Raw genomic sequence first — 18,807 nt, forward strand, 5'->3', positions numbered from 1 at the left:
TCCTTTGGGTGGCCTGGGTGGGTGGCATACTGTACCAAAAGTAATAGCCACAATAATAAATTCTTTATTAATTTTGTTGCACAGCAATTCCATATGCAGCATTTATTTATCTAGTAGAATGTTGACATTGACTTATGTACCTCGTCTATTTCTGAAAAGCACCTTTAATACGTGTATATAGATCTGCAGGTGTAAAACGGCTGCAAATTAGAGCTACTGTATTATCATTATCATTACTTACTGCCAGAGTGTGAACAAAAATCAAAATCGTATTTAAAGGAACCCATACTGCACATGCGCATACACGCACACAGCGAGTCTATGCGCATGCATCTTTACAGATATGCATGTGCAAAACGGCTGCAAATTGGAGCTTCCGCAGTACATACTGTATATAGTACCGTACTCACCCAGCCAGTGTGAAAAACAAATCACTGCCAGATTTATTCAAAGGAACCCATGCATAGTATACTCTGCGCACACACACACACAGCGAGTCCTTGCGCATGCGCGCCCCTACAGATATGCAGGTGCAAAACGGCTGCAAATTGGAACTACTGTAATATCATTACTGGTCAAGGGCATGGATAGAATAATAACTATCTATGGTGTCAAGGTGACCTACAAACCACCCAAATAGCTGCCAGACTAGTTCAAAGGAACCCATGTCCATAGATACAAAAGACAAGAAGCTGTGGGCACCATAAGAATGTAGGGTTAAAACTTCACAAGCTTCTTTTATTTCCCTCATCTATTTTGGGACACATTAATTTTGTGCTTTGCGAGCAGCCCCACCCATTTATGACGTTACCTCATAATTGAAATTAATTATAGCTCATTACCTATAAAATCGACGCTTCGAAAAGCCTCAAGCAAGTCGAGAGCAATCTGCGCACATGTTCAGAGCTACTTTAGCAGCAAGCAAGCAAGCAGCCATGAAGAACTCCCTAAGTATCATCGCAGTGATTGTATCACTAAGCCTAGTAGCGCAACCCAAGCCACTCAACATGAACAAGAGGGAAACAACGCAGCAGCAAGCTGAATATTTTATTCCAAGCAACGAGTCCGGCTCCCGCTATATACTGGATATCTTCAACAGCCTGTCCAACAACTCTATTTCAGATCCTATCACATCTCAGGCCAACACTATTAGATCTCTGAAAAACGTGGCTCCAGGTAATGAAAAATTATCATCCAGTATCTATGCAATATCTAGCTTGCAGCATGCAAGGTTTATTATAGCAGGAGATTTTTTTGTACCATAATTACGATACTGTACAGCTGGTAATTTTCGTCGGTGCAAATTTTCGTATAAACTAATTTCAAATAATTTCGTACATCTCAGGATAATTAACGTTGAACCAAGACAATACAAAATATACGAAAATTTCTACCGTACGAAAATAACACCGCTCTGCGTATAATTATAGTTTAATATTTCCCTTTCTAGAGAAAATGAACGTAATGATATTGCGGCTACACTAGCCAATAGCCCGAGGGGGGGGGGGATGGGGGGGTGCTTGTTTAGGCGACCCTCTCATACTAATCTGTTACGTAACTAGACTAGCATACCAACACTATATACTTCGTGTTGCTGAAGAAAATAAATGACTACAAGTCGAGGAAAGAAATAAAACTGATGCTGCTTCGTTATGTTGTGTGGCTTCTGTTAGTTGGTTGTCATTGAAGTCTCAACTAGCAGTCCTGTGAAGTACTGCAAGTATTTAAAGTGGTTGCCCTGCGAATATTGATCTTAGATTTAATTAGGTGTTATGCAGGAAGACCTTTGAAAAGCTTGGGTGACAAGCTATTGTGGTTGGTGTGATGAATGACTGTGGTGTACTACTCAGCAGCTGTACTCCAGTATCAGACCACACTATTGTGTAGAGCCAGGCTCTGTCTAGATCTGTGTGTACACAACCAAAGAAGCTTTGAAGCTTGTCTCCTTGGTTTAGACACAAGCATGAAGCTGTAGTTTACCATTTAGAGCTTGAACTTGTAAAGTAAACGTTTTAGTGCCGTACTACACAAGATAGTATAGGTCAGATGCAGCCTGTTTTGCAATTCACGATTATAACCTTTTCCAGTGTTAGTTTTTGCAGGCTTCTAATAACAGTTCAGACTGGATGGGGTGCAATGTGTACCTCCTCCCGTATCCTTGGTCTCCTGATAGTGTGTGTGTGTGTATATGTTCTTGTTATCAGTTATTAGTTGTGGAATACCTGTGGTAGCCTGTTCTCCATGTTGTTTATGCTGTATCCACCCCTCTCTCACACACCCCTCACACAACACACACACACACACACACACACACACACACACACACACACACAGTTTCTAGCTGTAATCTATTCAACTTCTCACTGTCTGGGATCGGGGACTCTGAGTACGCCATAGGATCTGACCTCTATCTCTACATGACTCGACAACACACGTTCACGGAGAGACTAACTATAGAGATCCGTAAATTCAAACAAGAAGACGATGTAGAAGATTTTATAACCTCTAAAGAGATTCTACCGCTCAAGGAACCTGGCTGGCTCAAATTCCCTATGCAAGCTTACTTATCTGAGCTAATACCAGAGGGTAAGTACACACACACGTAGGTCCTACTGATAATTATTGATGCATTCAATTTCCAATTAATTTGGTAGCTATCTTTGAGAGCCGTTGATTTTTGTTTATATTGCAATAAAAGAAATGTAGCTCTCAGAATTACCTTTACAATGCACAAATTTTAAGGCTAGAATTCAGCTTGTTAGTCATCTCAAAAAATTTACGAAATGCCATTCTTTAGTTTTGTGAGTGGACAGTGGTTGACTAGCAATACTGTACGTGGTGTAACTTGTGAGCAGTTGTGCTTCCTTGCCAAGAGAATGCTTTGAAGCCCACTAAGAGTTGACTAACTTGATCTCTTTCAAAGACCTCCATAGCCAGAAGATCATTTGTACAGTATTTGCTCAGCCATAGCAGCGTGTGCTTCTTGGCTGTTAACATCTCATGATTGCATTGCTGGCAATTATTCTATCCTAGACAATTCTCAAATATAGACAATTCTATGATGATTATTTGGCATGTTAATGAAAGGCACCCACACACACACTCACACTCTCTCCCCACACACACACTCACACAGGCAAGATGCACGCTTTATTGCGAGTCATCATCAAGGGTCAGGATCAGGCCCCGCTAGACTGCAATGATGGTCCTATCAGCTTCGTCTACTCCCAGGTTGAGCTAGACCGCGCCCCCTATCTCACACTCTACTCATACGATCACAGAATAGAGAAAATCGACTACACAGCTATCCTCAAGAAACTGGAGATAGAGAGAGTGGTGAGTAAGCTTCACAATGACAGCAGCTATGTGGCGTACTAGCTTACTTAAACGTAATTTGTATTGATGGTACCCCTACGTAGATTTGCTAGCAGAGTGTCATACAGGGGGGAAGGGGGATATCCCCCTCTAGCTCCAATCCCCCCCCCCCAAATTTGCATTCATGTACTGGTTGTATGACTGAGTGCTGGACATTTTTTACATACTAACAGGGTATTGAAATAACCAGTTAATTTTCTGGTTACTTTTCTTATTTCCCCCTCTACTTCAAAATCCTGTATGACACCCTGGAAGTTATAAAATTAATTAAGGCAAAGAAGAATCATCCCATTAATTTTATGTTATTATCCTCCAAGTACTGTAATCCCAATAGTTGATGCAAAGCCTAAGAGATCATTCTGTCAATAACACTTGGTAGTAGTAGGTGCTGTACGTCTTTCTAATCATTGATTATGTTTTTTTTGTTCCCCTCCATACAGGATGATGACATTACTTCCCCAACACGTACCAATGAGCGGAGGAAAAGACAGAACGAACCGGCCTGTCAACTGAACGATCTTAAAATCCCCGCTGACAAAATCCCAATGTCTGCAATTTTGGAAGGTGCTACTATTCTTATGCCCTCGGAAGTCAACCTGGGTATATGCGGTGGAGTGTGCACAAATACACTACCAAAAGAAGATGAATTAAAGCACTCACTGTTAGCCCACTACCTTCTCTCCACCAACGGGTTTTCATACCCTGATGGCAGGGTGTCCCAGTGCTGTGCTCCAGTGTCGTATGCATCACAGACGTTTCTCATAAGGACACCAGACGACAGAATTGATCTTATCAATCTGCTTCACATGCGAATCGCCAAATGTGTCTGTTTAAATATTGTACATTTAAACGGCGGTGCAGGAAGATAAAACTTTGCAAGTTTGGCTCCTTCCTACTAAATCATTTTTTTATTCCTGCTAGCATCAATTAATTACTGGGTACATTGATTCGTGAATGTCCAACTACATGTACAAAACTACTCACTTTCACTTTGTACAGCTCCTTAAATTGTTGTAACTAACTTATTCCTTCCAGCCACCATTATTTTGTACTACCTTGTATATGTGTCCACCTGCACTCGTACCATCATGTACAGCAAACAACCTCGTTTCTCTCACTATAATTATTATGTGTACTGACAGGTTTTTTTGGTTGTTTAAAATTTTGTGCAAAATGTATCTTATTTTGACAAAAAACTACTTATTCTGAATTGTGAAATTGTGTTTAGTGCTTGAGAAATACATACATAGCGCTGTATGGATTATAATTCTTATACAGTATAATAATATTATAGATTACTAAGCGTATAATAATAGAGGGGTATAGACAGCATAATTTATTAAAGGCACCAACTGAATTAATTTGTGGCATAAAAAGAGGGAGCTGGGTTTCAGTATACGAATTGCAATTGCACGAAGATACTGCAGGCTACTGAGAGAGGTGACCTTGTGTATACATGCATGTGTGTTGCATGGTGGCATGGATTAATGAGATTAGGGGTGGTGGTTTGGATATCAGTGCCGGGACACCACATATGCAGCCCAGGAATGCGGCCACTATAATAGCTAGCTGCCTGTGGCTGTAGCCTGAGGGCACATCTGTTGATAGCGTATATACTGCAAACATGAATGCCACACTCTATAGCTCGATTAATAATCAATAGGCAAGTAGATCTAGTCACTTCAAAGCATTTCGTTGCTTGCCTGTTCTCAAGCATTAATTATTATTCATACATTTATAGACTGAGCTAATGGAGTAATTAAAATTAATGTACACACTATCCTAGCAGCATTCTGGACATTCTAAGCTGACCCAACTTCATCTTCTTTACAATCATAATTACAATGGCTCACCCAATAAATGGCAATAATTACAGCAAGCTAGGGGATTAATTTATATGCGTTAACGTGAGACACGACAAACATAGACTGGACACAATCGCACCAATAATTCAATTAATTAATTTTGTCCTACATGAGGGTCCAATTATGAAAAGCATTAGCGGGTAATCTAACACCGGTGTGTACGTGTGTGTGTGTGTGAGACATGCATGCAGCTGGCCTGCATTGCTCACTAATTATAATGATTATTATAATTATAACGTATGCAAAATACTATACCTTAGGGACAGTGGTATATACCACAGTCTACCACTATAATTATAGCTCAGTGGCCTAGCTGCAGGCATACCATAGTTGATACACACATGCGTCCGTGTTTAAGTTAATTGGGACAGATCGAAAGCAATCGCTAATTTAAACACAATTACTTGATAGGCCTTTTCGGTGAAATCCGTGCTATAATTAATACTGCTCATGCATTATGTTATTTTTAATGAAAACAAGCTCAGTATACAATTGCAATGTAGCTAGTAATAATCTTTCTTTGAAGTTGGGCCAGAACTTCAAAAGACAGCAGCGTTAATTACTATAGAGTGAATTTGGCATTGCACAAAATGATGTTTCATAAACAATAATAATTAATGTATGCATGGAATAAAAACAGTGCGTGCTCCAGTCAATGGCTATGTAACTAAGAAGTGCTTTGATCAGTGTATTAGGTTCATCCTGCCCACCATGTACCTGCATGTAGTTACAAGTGTGGAAATAGAGGACACTTAAAAACAGGAAAATGAAGACAATATTCCCATATATAGCAACACAATTATGCAGTCTCTACAAAGTCTGAACGTGCACATATTTCAAAGGGTTTCAATGATATAATTATGTCTGTATTATGTCCCCAAAATTTAATACAGTATAGCGGGTTATTTTCATGAGGTAAATTATTCGTTATTTTCGTGGGCAATTAAGCTGACCTCCACGAACCCCGCTACAACGTAGGACCGGAATGCCATGCAATGAAGTAAAACAAAATAATTATACTCATGAAAAGCACCGCGTCCGAGTTTACCCCACGAAAATTACCCGCTATACAATACACCGGACGTATTACTAGAAATGTTTTGCGAGCATCAATGAGCAAATTACACTTGTATTGATCGCACTTGCAGAAATAAATTGCAAAAGGTGGTGTCACAACAGATGCCATTCAAAAACAGGAAATAATGAGACACTATAAATATTTCCATAGCAACATTATAATCAAACCTATTATGTCTACAATGAGCTACAGTACGTTGCACTGAATCACTAAAACACATACCGTACCGGGTAATCTTTTATTGGTGATTTTTGTACCAACCACTATAAATAAATATTCGTACAGCTTAAAGTGGCGACGTACTTGGTATACTTATACATTATAGTACATTAATTAAAATATGCAGTTTGCAATTTCGCAGTTTTGTTAATTTAGCTTAATAATGGTTTTTTAATAATTTATGGACCATACCAAAATAATCTGCTATGGTACACAGAAGACAATTCTCACATTTTTTAGATGGTGATTTCAATCGGCATGACAATCATCTGGTCCCCATGACAAATCATGACATCACATGAGAATGGTTTGCTCCCTCCAAACAAATTCTGTACTTCAAATGTCGACTCTCTAACTTTCCGACTGAACAAATCCTGTGAAAAAAATAATAGCAAGGATTTACATCAATGTAGCATGAACTTTAAATTACGCAATCATTATAGCCTGCACTGCAATACATGCATCACACCACACACACCCACCCACACCACACCCACTTTTCATACCTTTTGTGTACTTCGTATTACGCTGAATCCAAATTCCAAATCTTCGAGTGACGTTGCCACGGTGAAGTCATCACTAGATGCGGACACATTATCGTTTCCATGGAGCTCGTCACATTCCAATAGAGTGAACGATTCTATAGCCTTCAGCGAGACCAGGTCCTGTAGAGGAAAACAATCGCTAATTTAAATTAAACACATCATTATTTTGATACGCCTTTCAAAGAGCTTCAAAATGCGTTCAATCCCAGTTAAGTTATTGACCACCAAAGCAGCAACTTTTCAATATTCACAATGCCTGTGCTTTTCTGAAAACAGGGCCCCAAAGCATTTGCTAAATTCATTTGATACATACCTTTCAACGAGCTAGGATACTGATAGTATACTGACTAGTACACACAGAGGATTGCATAGTATCCTGACTAGTATACTGACCTTGATAAGTTCGTCGACAGTCTCCACTAGACAAACTTGCAGAATAAAGAAGCTTCTCTTGATCGAGTAGAACACAAGAGGTATGTAACTGCGAGGGCCGTCTGTAATCTTATTGGTCGGCGCATCTTCAGTTGGTTGCTATGGACATTAAAACACATAATCAGTTATGAGACATTATAGTAGAACTACAGGGCCATAATTTGTCATTTTTCGGTCTTGGATTTACTAAAAGTTAAAAAAGACAATTTAAATCTCAAATTTTGTCGGGACCATACGTACTTGTATTTGTCAGCTATGGTATTCGGTCAAAATAATTATGGCAAATTCTGCCATCTCTCAAATAACTTTGATGGTACCATATTTTGAGAGGTCTCTTTCTAAGCTTTCAGAAAATCATTATAAAGTCATTGAAATTGGATCCACAGAATTCAATTTGCAGCTAAAAAAGTCACCGAACCATTCATTGGAACGAGCTGGAGTACAACACTCAAAATTCACTATGCACTATGGTACTCATAATTATCATCACACCCTCACACCTTAGTGACGGCGTCTGAACTGGTTGAACCGGTTTCCTTGAACTCTAGTTGGAACTCTCCGATATCCACTCCATTATTCACTCCGTCCACACACAGAGTCTGTGTTTCCCCCAGCCCTGGACTAGCACCGCTGGTATAGCCCGTATCGTTGGACTCTGTACTGTGCCGATCATGTGATACGTTGCCGTGGGATACGTTGCTCGGGATTATACGAGCAGTCATGTGACTGGATCCTTTTGTTACACGGCCGATAATTTCTTTAAGTCCTTTGTCGCTTGGTGATGGCGGTGGTATTTGGGTTTCAGTAGGGTTAAACATTTCGGGTGGTTCGACTAGTATGTCGTCCAGCGAGTTTCTGGATTCGTAGCAATCACTAGGTGGGCGGGCACTGTGGGTGGAGTGTGTGTGGTGTGTGGGGAGTGTGTGTGTGTGTGTGTGTGTGTGTGTGTGTGTGTGTGTGTGTGTGGGAGGAGTGTGGTATGTACCGGGAGGATGGAGTGTGTATGTGGAGTGTGTGTGTAGGCGGGCACTGTGTGTGAGGGGTGAGCATGAGTGACCTACTAGAATACTTACGGGAGAGTATCGAATGGTTGCTCAGACAGTCCAGTGTTCCCCCTCACACTGGGAGGTTGTGAGGAGGCTCTCCTGCGTGAGGTATCATCATCACAGCCCTCTCTTACACCACCGATCACCACCTGCATGGAGTAATGTCCGTCAGTACACCCACACACACCCACGCCCACACACACCCACGCACACACACACACTACACTTTCATAATTACATAATTGAAATTGAATACAAACTATCTCAAAGATAGCTACGAGTTCATTGGAAAAGTTTTTTTGCCCGGCCCTTGAATGAAGAAATTTTCAGGAATAAAAAGAGCTGAATATTGATAACGCAATTATTAAGTCTATAGCATTAAAAAAAAAATTATTATTGGTGGTAATTGAAGCTCAAAGCTAGGCAGTCATCAAAAATTACATTGAAGATTATAGCATATTTTGTGCTAATTACCTTTGAGTATCTGTTTGCTCTGGGGATGAGACTGCTGCCGGCATTATAGTCAGAGGGTCCAAAGGTCATATCCTTTGCAACAGGGCTCATATCGAACATGTTGCCGGATTTCTTTACATGCTCTTCACTGATATCCAGAGCAGTGCTGTGTGTGTGTGTGGGCGTGTGAAGTGTGTGTGTGTGTGTGGGCATGTGTGCATGGGCGTGTATGTGTGAGGTGTGTGTATATAAGAAAGCACTACTATTACAAATGCTGATTTAAACCACCGTATACCACATAGCAACGGGCAACAAGGAAGCTACTAGTAGCTGAGTGTTTCATAAAACAGTGTGTTCATGCAGTCAATTAATGTATTTAACTGACCCATTAATGACAGGGGTCCCCTCGTCCCCACTGCCCCCCTCCCTCTTGTCATCACCCTCGTCCTCTGAGTCCGAGCCTTTGTCTTCAAATAACGGCTGCTCAGGACGTAGAGTAATCTTGCGGTACCTGAGTGTGTGTGTGTGCGCGCGCGCGCGCGTGTGTGTGTGTGTGTGTGTGTGTGTGTGCGTGTGTGTGTGCGTGTGTGTGTGTGTGTGTGTGTGTGCGTGTGTGTGTGTGTGTGTGTGTGCGTGTGTGTGTGTGCGTGTGTGTGTGTGCGTGTGTGTGTGGGTGTTTGGAATTAAACTGTATGCTTGCTATTTATTATTATCTGCCAACTGAAACCTGGGTCTCCGACACATTTTCGTGAGTGTGGGTGGGGGTGTCATGTGATTATCATGTGATAGTACATACCTGAATGATCTCTTCATGTTAGAGTGAAGATGCAGTGCAGCGGACCGATCACTACCACCACTGAGACTGGGGTTAGGGGTCGACTGAAATGGAAGTACAATGCACGTGTAATAACTACAAGAACGTTTAGTGAAAAAGAAAAATTAATAATGCACATGCTATAGAATAGTAATAGTTTGTACGTTTCACTCCCATTACAATGTACATACATACTACGTAAGCAAATACACAGTTTGGGATGAAGTATATAAAAACATTTCTAATGGAAAAACACAGTGAGGATTAGTATAGGAAGAAAGAGGAAAGTATGCATACACAGCAACATACAATATAATTATACAGCGGTTTTTTATCATAATTAGAACACAAAGTGCAATTAACTCTACTATAGGCCTCACATAGGTGGTGGTGGTTGGTTGCACACGCCCACTCTTCACAGTCCCAGTCTTGACAGCCATGCCACGATGCAGTGATCCTGGCTTCTCCACAAATCCCACCGTCTGCACAAGGATGGTAATAGGAATGCACGTTCATTTGGAAAGCACTAGAGTCGTCTCTGTAACTAGAGTTCTGGTGGGCCAAATTATGACTTGCTGAAAGATCTTTCAGATGGTATGCTCAAAGTTGGAACAGGCCATAATTTCCTATTTAAATTTTCAGGGAAAAACCATGGGCTATAATAGCCTACCGTAAACACACGCCCAAAAATACCAAAATAGACAGTTAATTATTATTAACACATCATCTGAAAGGCACTGTTATGTTAAAAAAAGAACGTTTTTGGATAAACGGAACTCCATTCAAAGATGCTCTATTTTAACGCTATATACATATATACCTTTTCTTTCTTTCGTTTTGGACTGCCTCCACTCTTGGCTGGCTCAACGATCTCCACGGTAGGTTTGGAAGACACAATAAAGTAGCCCTCCTTGGTTCGTTTGGCGGTTGCTAGGAAACCAGTGGGCGGGGGTACACGATTGGGGATCACTGTTACATAGCTAACGGGACGTACGTGAGCTGCAGAATAAAATAAAAGTTTTAATTTTAATAATTAATCAAGAGTATGATTTATAATGGACAGAGAGTATCAAACGTAGGCATACTGTACATCAGATGTATGCGGAGAGTAACGTGACTTCCTGTATCTGTCACGGGCTTGGAATTTGCACACTGACCAATCCAAGTGTATAGGTGAGGTACAGGGGCATAGGAAGGGGACTGGAGCCCCCCATCTTTCTAGCCTTATCAAGCGGCTCTATAATTATGTAAATTGCTTCCTATACCACTAATTCCAAGCTTTTGACGGACACAGGAAGTCACGTTACTCTCTGCATACATCTGTATACCTACGGTCGATAACTACATACTCTTGGTAATATGCACATTAGTTACATAGTGACCGTGTGCGTGGGTGGGAGGGTAGTTACCTGGTGACGGTGTGGCTGACGTTGTACTGTACTCGCTGCATCGTGACTCACACTCAACGCTGACATCTGATTGGCCGGATGCTCTGAGATTAACAGTTTCGTTGCTGTTCCTCCCGAGATTTGCCAGAGAAATACCACTACCCTATAAGAAGATGAATATAAAAAGTCAAGCTAAAACCCAATATTTTTAGCAATCGCTAATCATTTGAAGAAGTCTTTCAAAGAGCTACAAAATACATTCTTTAGATTTGTAATTGGACAATCCTAACTCAATTTATATTGACTTATCAAAGATATAATTATATAGCTTCCAAACAGCTAATATTTGGAGAAATCACTATAAAGCTACATGCCTTTCAAAAGAATTGGCCTGAAAAAAATTGCTAATTAAATTGGACAATCCTAACTCAACTTACCCATTAAAGATAGCTACCAAATGATTTAGCTATAGTTGCTTTACCTTGGGCAGTGTTCCATATAGTTGTTGCTGTGGTGATCCGAGAGCATTGCGTGCCTTGGGCTTGACACGATGAACAGCAGGCTTGTCACGTGACTTCCTCAGGCCAATGTCCAGTACCTCTATTGTCTCCCCTGTACACAAAGGGTTAATAATAATAGGGGTTAAACATGCTACCAGGAGTACATATAGCGTAAAAGTTACCTTATAGCAATCAGTATACAGTACAGTTATGTTACTGAATGTTGTGGGTGTGGATCAACATTTTAACAAATCACTATTGCACAATGTTTAGTGGTAATCACCATCTTGGCTCTCAATGTCTTGTCTACTAAGTAACTATTATTAGGTTTGAACTGCAACCAAATCAAATAAGGCATGCATGTACTGCAAGAGATCGCTAGTATTAGCCACTGTATAGCAAACACACATTGTCACAGCTATAGGAGGATCCAGGCTCATTAAAATAACGATATCTAGAGACTACACCTATGAAATTGCAATGACTTGCAGTGACCTTGTGGTAACACTGTGTATGCACTGTAATAATTAAACAACAATCTGCTCTATTGCATGTACTATAGGAACTGAACAAAACACAAATTTCTGTATAATTGGGCCATCTGCATGTGGCTGCATGCCAGGGAATGTTCTTTGTACACTTATTTAGTGTAGACCGCTAGTTATGGCAACGGCGAGGTTGTGTCCATGTATGAATGAACGCTCCCAATAAGCACTTAGAGACCATGTTTGAACAGTGGGGAGTACCACAATACGCTATTGTCTCCAAGCAGATCAACTAGACACATCAAGATATCTGAAAAATGCTCAGACAACAAACAACACGTTTGTGTTGTTGTTCTATTGGCCCAGTGAACTAGCTATTACTATCACTGCTATTCCTGAAGTGACACAGTGCTTCAGTTCTATTGAAACCTTGCATTGTGTGTGTGTTACAGTTCATAGACATAGAGCTTCATCTGAATAACAGTATTTTGGCTAAGTATAAACATTTCCCAGTTGATACGTACTATCAGTCTGTGTGTAATAGTTGTGACATGCACGAGTGTCACATGCATGGGATATATTGGCTCAGTAGTGACTTAGACCCGAGGGTCAATGTGTGCGCATGAGTACGTGAAGCTGTGGCACAGTGTTTCCTTTGCCATCTCAGAGGTCAAAATGCAACCAAGAGTGCATGGTTCTATATACTGCATGCAGACTAGATCTATACTAATAGCGATAATTATACCACTGTCTAATTGTCCATTGCTATGCTTCTAAAGAGTGTACTGTGCCTAGCAGTGTCTCACACAAACAGGAAACGTATATACAGTAGTACAATATAAACAAACACACAAACATTCCCCCATGGTCGCTTACTTGGAGCAAGTATGAGCATAATTAGAGGTGAGGAAATTTAATAGCACTTATTAGTAGGATTCTAAAAGAGGCTGTAAAATTATGACATTGCTGTTAATAATATTTAATAAGGCTCTGTTTATCAATAGCATGCAGCACAGAGTATAATCAAGACTGTGCGCTATGTACACTGTATACTGTACAATAGCAATCAACTGTGTTTTGGCTGCATAGAAGCCAGAGGACAGACCAGTCTCTAGCTGATGTGTTCATACAACACACATTCTGTGTTGAGACTGACAAGCTGCATTGTTGGGTTACACCTCTCGACACAGAGCACAATAGACAAAAGAGCTATAGCACAGAGTCTAATCACAGGGCTCACATGCACTCAGACTGGTGATATTTCGCTAACTCGGAAGCTATCTTTGAGATTAAAATGCACACTGTATTTATGTGCTTGGAACTATCGATGCCTAAAACCATGATTGCCTTTGTATTGAGTCAACACGGAGCACAATAGACAATAGAGCTAGCACAGAGTCTAATGACAGGGCTCATAGTTGGGTCATCATCGCCCAGTTTCCGTGAAACAAAATGCACTCAAGTTGGTGATTTCTCAGAAAACCACTAAATAAATTCGGAAGCTATAGAATAAAATACATTGTGTATATTATGCGCTCCTGGAAATAGTACCCAAAACCATTATTGCCTTCACATAATAATGATGATAATACTGTCTATAGTACAACACAGTAGAGCTATAGCACAGAGTCTAATAACAGGGCTCACACGAACTCACCTTCTTGAGCATTCTTTGTCTTCTCCAGTAGATAGGACCACTGTAACATGAGTGGGTCAGACGGAGCAGCAAAGAAGAACGTTCGCTTGAAGGTCCCTATACTGAGTATATGCTGCTGATTCTTGTACTCCAGTCCAATCTCCAGGTTGATGCAACTGCGTAGGTCGATGACACGTCGAGGAGATTTGTGGGACAAAGCTGCCTTGCGTGTTTTGAACGTCTCCAATGTTCTATTGGCCCTCAGCACGATGTAACGCTCGTGCCATTTCTAAGCAAGAGAGGCAATAAACAACCAAATAAAGCATTTATTTACTAGCCATAGTGCATGCTTGTAATTAAAAATTTAGGGAGTGTAACAGTTTTTGGCCGGCACACCGTTACAAGGCTATGTACAGCACAGCACTATTGTCCACCTACTAGGGCATGTTGACTACACACACACACCTTTCGGCCTCTTCTGTTTAGTGGAGGAGCTTTCAACAGGTTGCCAGCAAATATGCTCTCCTTTGAGCTTGAGTTGATCTCCACGGTGGCTGCCACACTTGACATGCCTGGAGGATACACACAGGTGCAGAATGTGAACAGCTGAAATTGAATCTTCTTGAGTGATAATTCAACAGCTTCAATATATTGAAATAGCAGGTTAGTTCCAAAGTGTAAGTCAGAGCCAGCCTAACTCAATCTAACCAAATTACTGATACAATGACATAACATGTTATATGTGTGACAACATTGCATTTACACTCTCCCTGTAGACAACGTAAAATAATGACAAGCTTCCTATACGTGACACGTTCACACATGCTACTCTTGTAGGTCTTGGAAAATGAAACTGTGATCGATGTGTTAGAATACACATAAAGCTATTCCTAGTATTACATGAGAGACTCTATATCCCATGGAATAGTGCTTCTTTTGTTGGCACACACTTCAGCCAAACTGTCCTTTATTGTGGCCTATCACTGAGTTAACTTCCAGGTACAGGTAATACAATACAACCACTTAATTGGTACCTGTATCTACATCTTAGCTGGTTAGTTGCTAGTACTGTATGCATTGTACTAGCTGTACTGTGTATGGCTGCACAGTGTAATAATAATTATGTGTGTGTGATTGTACAAGAAATGACAAAGCTAGTATATACTGACTTCAACCAATCCACTCACCTGTGTGCACACTCCAGGTAGTAGGTTGAGAGATAGCTGTTGTGATAGTAATTTTATGGCTCGGACAAGCGTTCAGGTTGCTTGTCTCAGCTTTGTCTTGATATGACTGAGTTCCTCTACTGAAACCTTTTAGTAGGTGTGCTTATGCGCATGCGCTTTGATAGGCAACGATAAAGATAGTCTCATGAATCAGCCGCACCTTTTGTGTCCGGACACCAAAAGTATGGGTGATTCTAGCCTCGACCCCCGGCCGATCCGTCTCCAATTGAACGCTAGGTCGCCTACTAGGCCTGGTATTGATTGTATTTGGGCGTGATCTGGGCGTGGTTTTTTAATACATAAAACAAATTGACTGGTGGTACAACAAAAAATGAATCCTCCAACAGTGGTCTTCAACAACAGCCTCTGGGGCAGTATACAGCAGGAAATACTTCCCAGAAGACACTTCTTTGGCAGTGGCAACCAAATCTTTGTCGATTCCTTTATTGCTACTGAGGATGGCAGCAGAAACACCTCTATTGTTTAGACTCCTGATCTGGTCAATCATGAGTCTCATGATGAGAGATACAAGGGGAGAGACAATTAACAAGAACAACACTTTTGTCAACAGGAGGAGCCTTGGTCCTACCTAGCTTGTAGTCCATTAAAAAGGGTAGCAACTGATATAGCAGAGAGACTTGCCATACCCCGTTGGGAACCAGATAAACACGTCCCTTCCCTCAAACAGGAGCTTGAGAGCCTGGGCCTGTTCTGCCATGAGAGTGAGGCCATCTTGCTTCAAACAAGACAACGCGTTGCATGCCATAGCTAGCTATAAATTGAGAACATGACACGGAGTTAAATTACTGTAACTTTTACGGGAGTAAAATGCCTCTACGTACACCTTTAGTATTACAGAAAAAAAGCAGGAAACAAAATGTAAAGAATCACTGCTTTTGTTTCCGGTTCCTGCCACGCCCAGATACAATCAATACCAGGCCGTATTTTTCAACTTTGTTCTATTAAAAAAAAATCGGCCTGGGACCAAGGCTAGGGTGATTTGTGAGACTACTATTAATTTGTGAGACTACTATAATGCGTTTGTAAGTTGACGTTCCTTACCAATTCTCAGGAATACAGATATTCTGTGGTGTTTGCGTTCACTTGAAGAGAGATGGTGAATGTTGTAAAAGGCCTGCTTGTGAAATGGTAACTTGGATAGATTAGCCTTCAATATTAAACCCTCTGGCCTGAATTCCCATTTGAATGTATGCTCAGAAACCATAATTAATTTTTTATAGATCTACTTATTTAATATTCACAGCAGTGACTCGGCTATCAAGCAGTATATATTACACCTGGATCAGAAGGAATCACTGGGACGAAGGTACGTCGAAAAGTAGCTAGTCTCGCAGGCCACCCTCCTCTTCCAGATGAAACGGCTGCACTGTAATACAGTCGCAATAAATGTTTGCTGGGTAGCTACTATAACTAGAATCTAATTACTCTGAGCATTATTTTCATGGCACTCATTTATTCCACCATGCGCATGCCAATCGGTCTCACTAAGCCGTGCGTTAAATCCCCCATCATTAATTTTAGTAAACATCATTGCACATTATTAATTTTTGTAGCTCTTTGAAAGGCCTATCAATTAATTAGCGATTGCTTTTGGGCCCAAACCTTCTGTTTATAATTCATGCCCTAGGGATTTTTCTGTTTCGGAAGTTATCTAAATGAATCCTTTTTTTTAGAATTGATGCCCTTTTGATTATCCCTATGTACTTCCACTGCAGGTTCATACTACAAGATTTAGACGAACTCCATGTGTTTGTGGCTCTCGATGTTGCTAAGCAACTACAACAAAAGATTGACGAACTTATGGAAAAAAACTCGTACTCCGAATTTGATCAACAAAACAAAGGAAAATGAACACTTTTAATTATCATTATTCAACTTCCCTCTAAAGCAGTGTTATAAAAATACATACCGTTATTATAAATATTAATTTTTGCTGGTGAAAAACCTTTTGCAATTGAGCAGAAAAATATCACTTACAATCTATACCATTGCATTCTGGCAAGGATTGTAAATACCGGCATATACTATTTTAGGCTCTGCGATTTTATTTTGCGAAGTGATCAACACTCTCAAAGTTTGCATAATTATGTGATGCTCGCAAAACGTTCTATAGTAATACGGTTGTCACTGTCGGTGTTTTTATGCTTTGATGTCTATAGTGTTTTGTCGTGTCTTGTTTTGTTGTGGTAGTATCATTGACAACAGTTTGCATGGGTGGAGGTGTTTTAATGGTATACATTATAGGTGATAATAAATGAATATGGACTAAACAACATCGTAATTGTGTGTATACTGGCGGGTATATAAGAGGTTCTGTACACAGTTGGTGTCAGTAGAGCTGTTTCAGAGTTTATGAGCAAAATGAAGGGCCTAAAACTTCTCTTAATGTTTGCAATAGTTCTGGTTGTTGTCGAAGCTAAGAAGACTTCTAGACTTGTACTAGTGTCCCCAGATTCAACCATGGAAAAGGATTTAGTATCCAGCTTCAAAGAACAAGGATTTGATGAAGTGGACATGATCAATATGAGAGATTATGGGAACGAGTTTCAATTTCGATATAAAATTATAACCAAGCAACCAATATGGAAAGCATACTTAATCCTACCACAATATGTCTACCTCAACGGATCTGTGAGATATTTCGAAGAGTTTCGAGATTTTCGAATTTTTTGCAAGCGGAGATCTGTAATTATCGAAAGCAAGCGAGTCGGTTTATTTCATGTTAGTGTGCTGACGAAACGAAATGGACAACGCGGAAAACGTGCGCTAGCTGTGGACAACATGATTCTTAACGCTGGAATGACTACAGGCTGTCAAAATGTTTGTGATGCAAAGAAAAAAACGTGCCCGAAAGAATCCTCCAAACATCTCCCCCCTGCTACATTGGAGTGCCCTCCGAATAACGAGTGCAATATTATATCACATGATGCCTCCATCTATAACACATCTTCTGGAATAGTCGTGCAGCCGATTGGAAATGCACAAGTTGTGAAAACATGCGATGAGTTCATAAAAGTGGTGATGGATAAATTCGCAGCGAAAGGCGGTAAAGTTGCCGTATATTTGGATGCTCACGGTAACCATGGTATATTTGCAATTGGAGTGTATGGTGGTAAACCAGAACTGGTGTTTAAGGGCAGCGCTTGCTATAACAAGATGTGCATGGAGCTCAAGGATAAGATAAGCACACTGACACTGTTCACATGCAGCACGGCAGGTGGTACAACTGGACCACCATTTCTGCAGTGTTTGGCGAATTGTTTGAATGCGAATGTTAAAGCTTGGAAGAAAGCAGTGTCAATACAAGCAGCTTGGAACACTACTGATGTGACCTCTATCAAGTGGTCTACCCCACGTAATTATTCGACTCCTTGCGAAGCTAACCCCTCACCAAGCCCGTCCATCACACCCTCCACACCCACACCAACGCCCACACCATCCACTCCCACACCAAGCCCGTCTACCACCACCACATCCACGCCCACATCATCCAGTACTTATACGTTCACATCCGAGCCCATGTATTCCGAAGAGCCCACAACCGTCACCGAGTACACTGAGACACCAACTGAATACACCTACTCCGATTATTTGTACACAAGCCCACCAGCTGAAGATTACTATGACTACGCTTATTAGAAACGACCAATGATATTATTTTGAACTAGAATTATTATGTGTAGCAAACTTAGTAGTCTGAACTCTGAACTACAATTGTTGTAAG

The 18,807-nt window shown here is 40.7% G+C and overlaps 4 protein-coding genes across 4 annotated transcripts; 3 read left to right on the plus strand and 1 right to left on the minus strand.

Annotated features, from left to right (window-relative positions):
• The first annotated feature begins 843 nt into the window (after positions 1–843).
• LOC135331316 (uncharacterized) lies at positions 844–4,593 on the plus strand. Its single transcript, XM_064526438.1, has 4 exons — positions 844–1,176; positions 2,335–2,586; positions 3,137–3,336; positions 3,816–4,593. The coding sequence occupies exons 1-4, from the start codon at positions 897–899 to the stop codon at positions 4,242–4,244; spliced, it is 1,161 nt and encodes a 386-aa protein (XP_064382508.1). The 5' UTR covers positions 844–896; the 3' UTR covers positions 4,245–4,593.
• A 1,151-nt stretch (positions 4,594–5,744) lies between these two features.
• Positions 5,745–15,855, minus strand: LOC135330815 (uncharacterized). Its single transcript, XM_064525758.1, has 16 exons — positions 15,024–15,855; positions 14,302–14,408; positions 13,858–14,125; positions 11,697–11,827; positions 11,237–11,378; positions 10,648–10,826; positions 10,208–10,309; positions 9,810–9,892; positions 9,399–9,524; positions 9,035–9,179; positions 8,588–8,709; positions 8,015–8,402; positions 7,476–7,613; positions 7,044–7,202; positions 6,769–6,911; positions 5,745–5,957 (listed from the first exon to the last, which is right to left on the minus strand). The coding sequence occupies exons 2-15, from the start codon at positions 14,404–14,406 to the stop codon at positions 6,774–6,776; spliced, it is 2,226 nt and encodes a 741-aa protein (XP_064381828.1). The 5' UTR covers positions 14,407–14,408; positions 15,024–15,855; the 3' UTR covers positions 5,745–5,957; positions 6,769–6,773.
• Positions 15,856–16,060: 205 nt separating this feature from the next.
• On the plus strand, positions 16,061–17,066 carry LOC135332729 (general transcription factor IIH subunit 5-like). Its single transcript, XM_064527738.1, has 3 exons — positions 16,061–16,211; positions 16,327–16,389; positions 16,799–17,066. The coding sequence occupies exons 1-3, from the start codon at positions 16,177–16,179 to the stop codon at positions 16,932–16,934; spliced, it is 234 nt and encodes a 77-aa protein (XP_064383808.1). The 5' UTR covers positions 16,061–16,176; the 3' UTR covers positions 16,935–17,066.
• Positions 17,067–17,435: 369 nt separating this feature from the next.
• On the plus strand, positions 17,436–18,779 carry LOC135331245 (uncharacterized). The gene has a single exon (XM_064526339.1). The coding sequence runs from the start codon at positions 17,436–17,438 to the stop codon at positions 18,720–18,722; it is 1,287 nt and encodes a 428-aa protein (XP_064382409.1). The 3' UTR covers positions 18,723–18,779.
• Positions 18,780–18,807: the final 28 nt, after the last annotated feature.

The sequence above is a fragment of the Halichondria panicea genome, chromosome 1 (genome assembly GCF_963675165.1).
Source record: "Halichondria panicea chromosome 1, odHalPani1.1, whole genome shotgun sequence".
Lineage (NCBI taxonomy): Eukaryota > Metazoa > Porifera > Demospongiae > Suberitida > Halichondriidae > Halichondria > Halichondria panicea.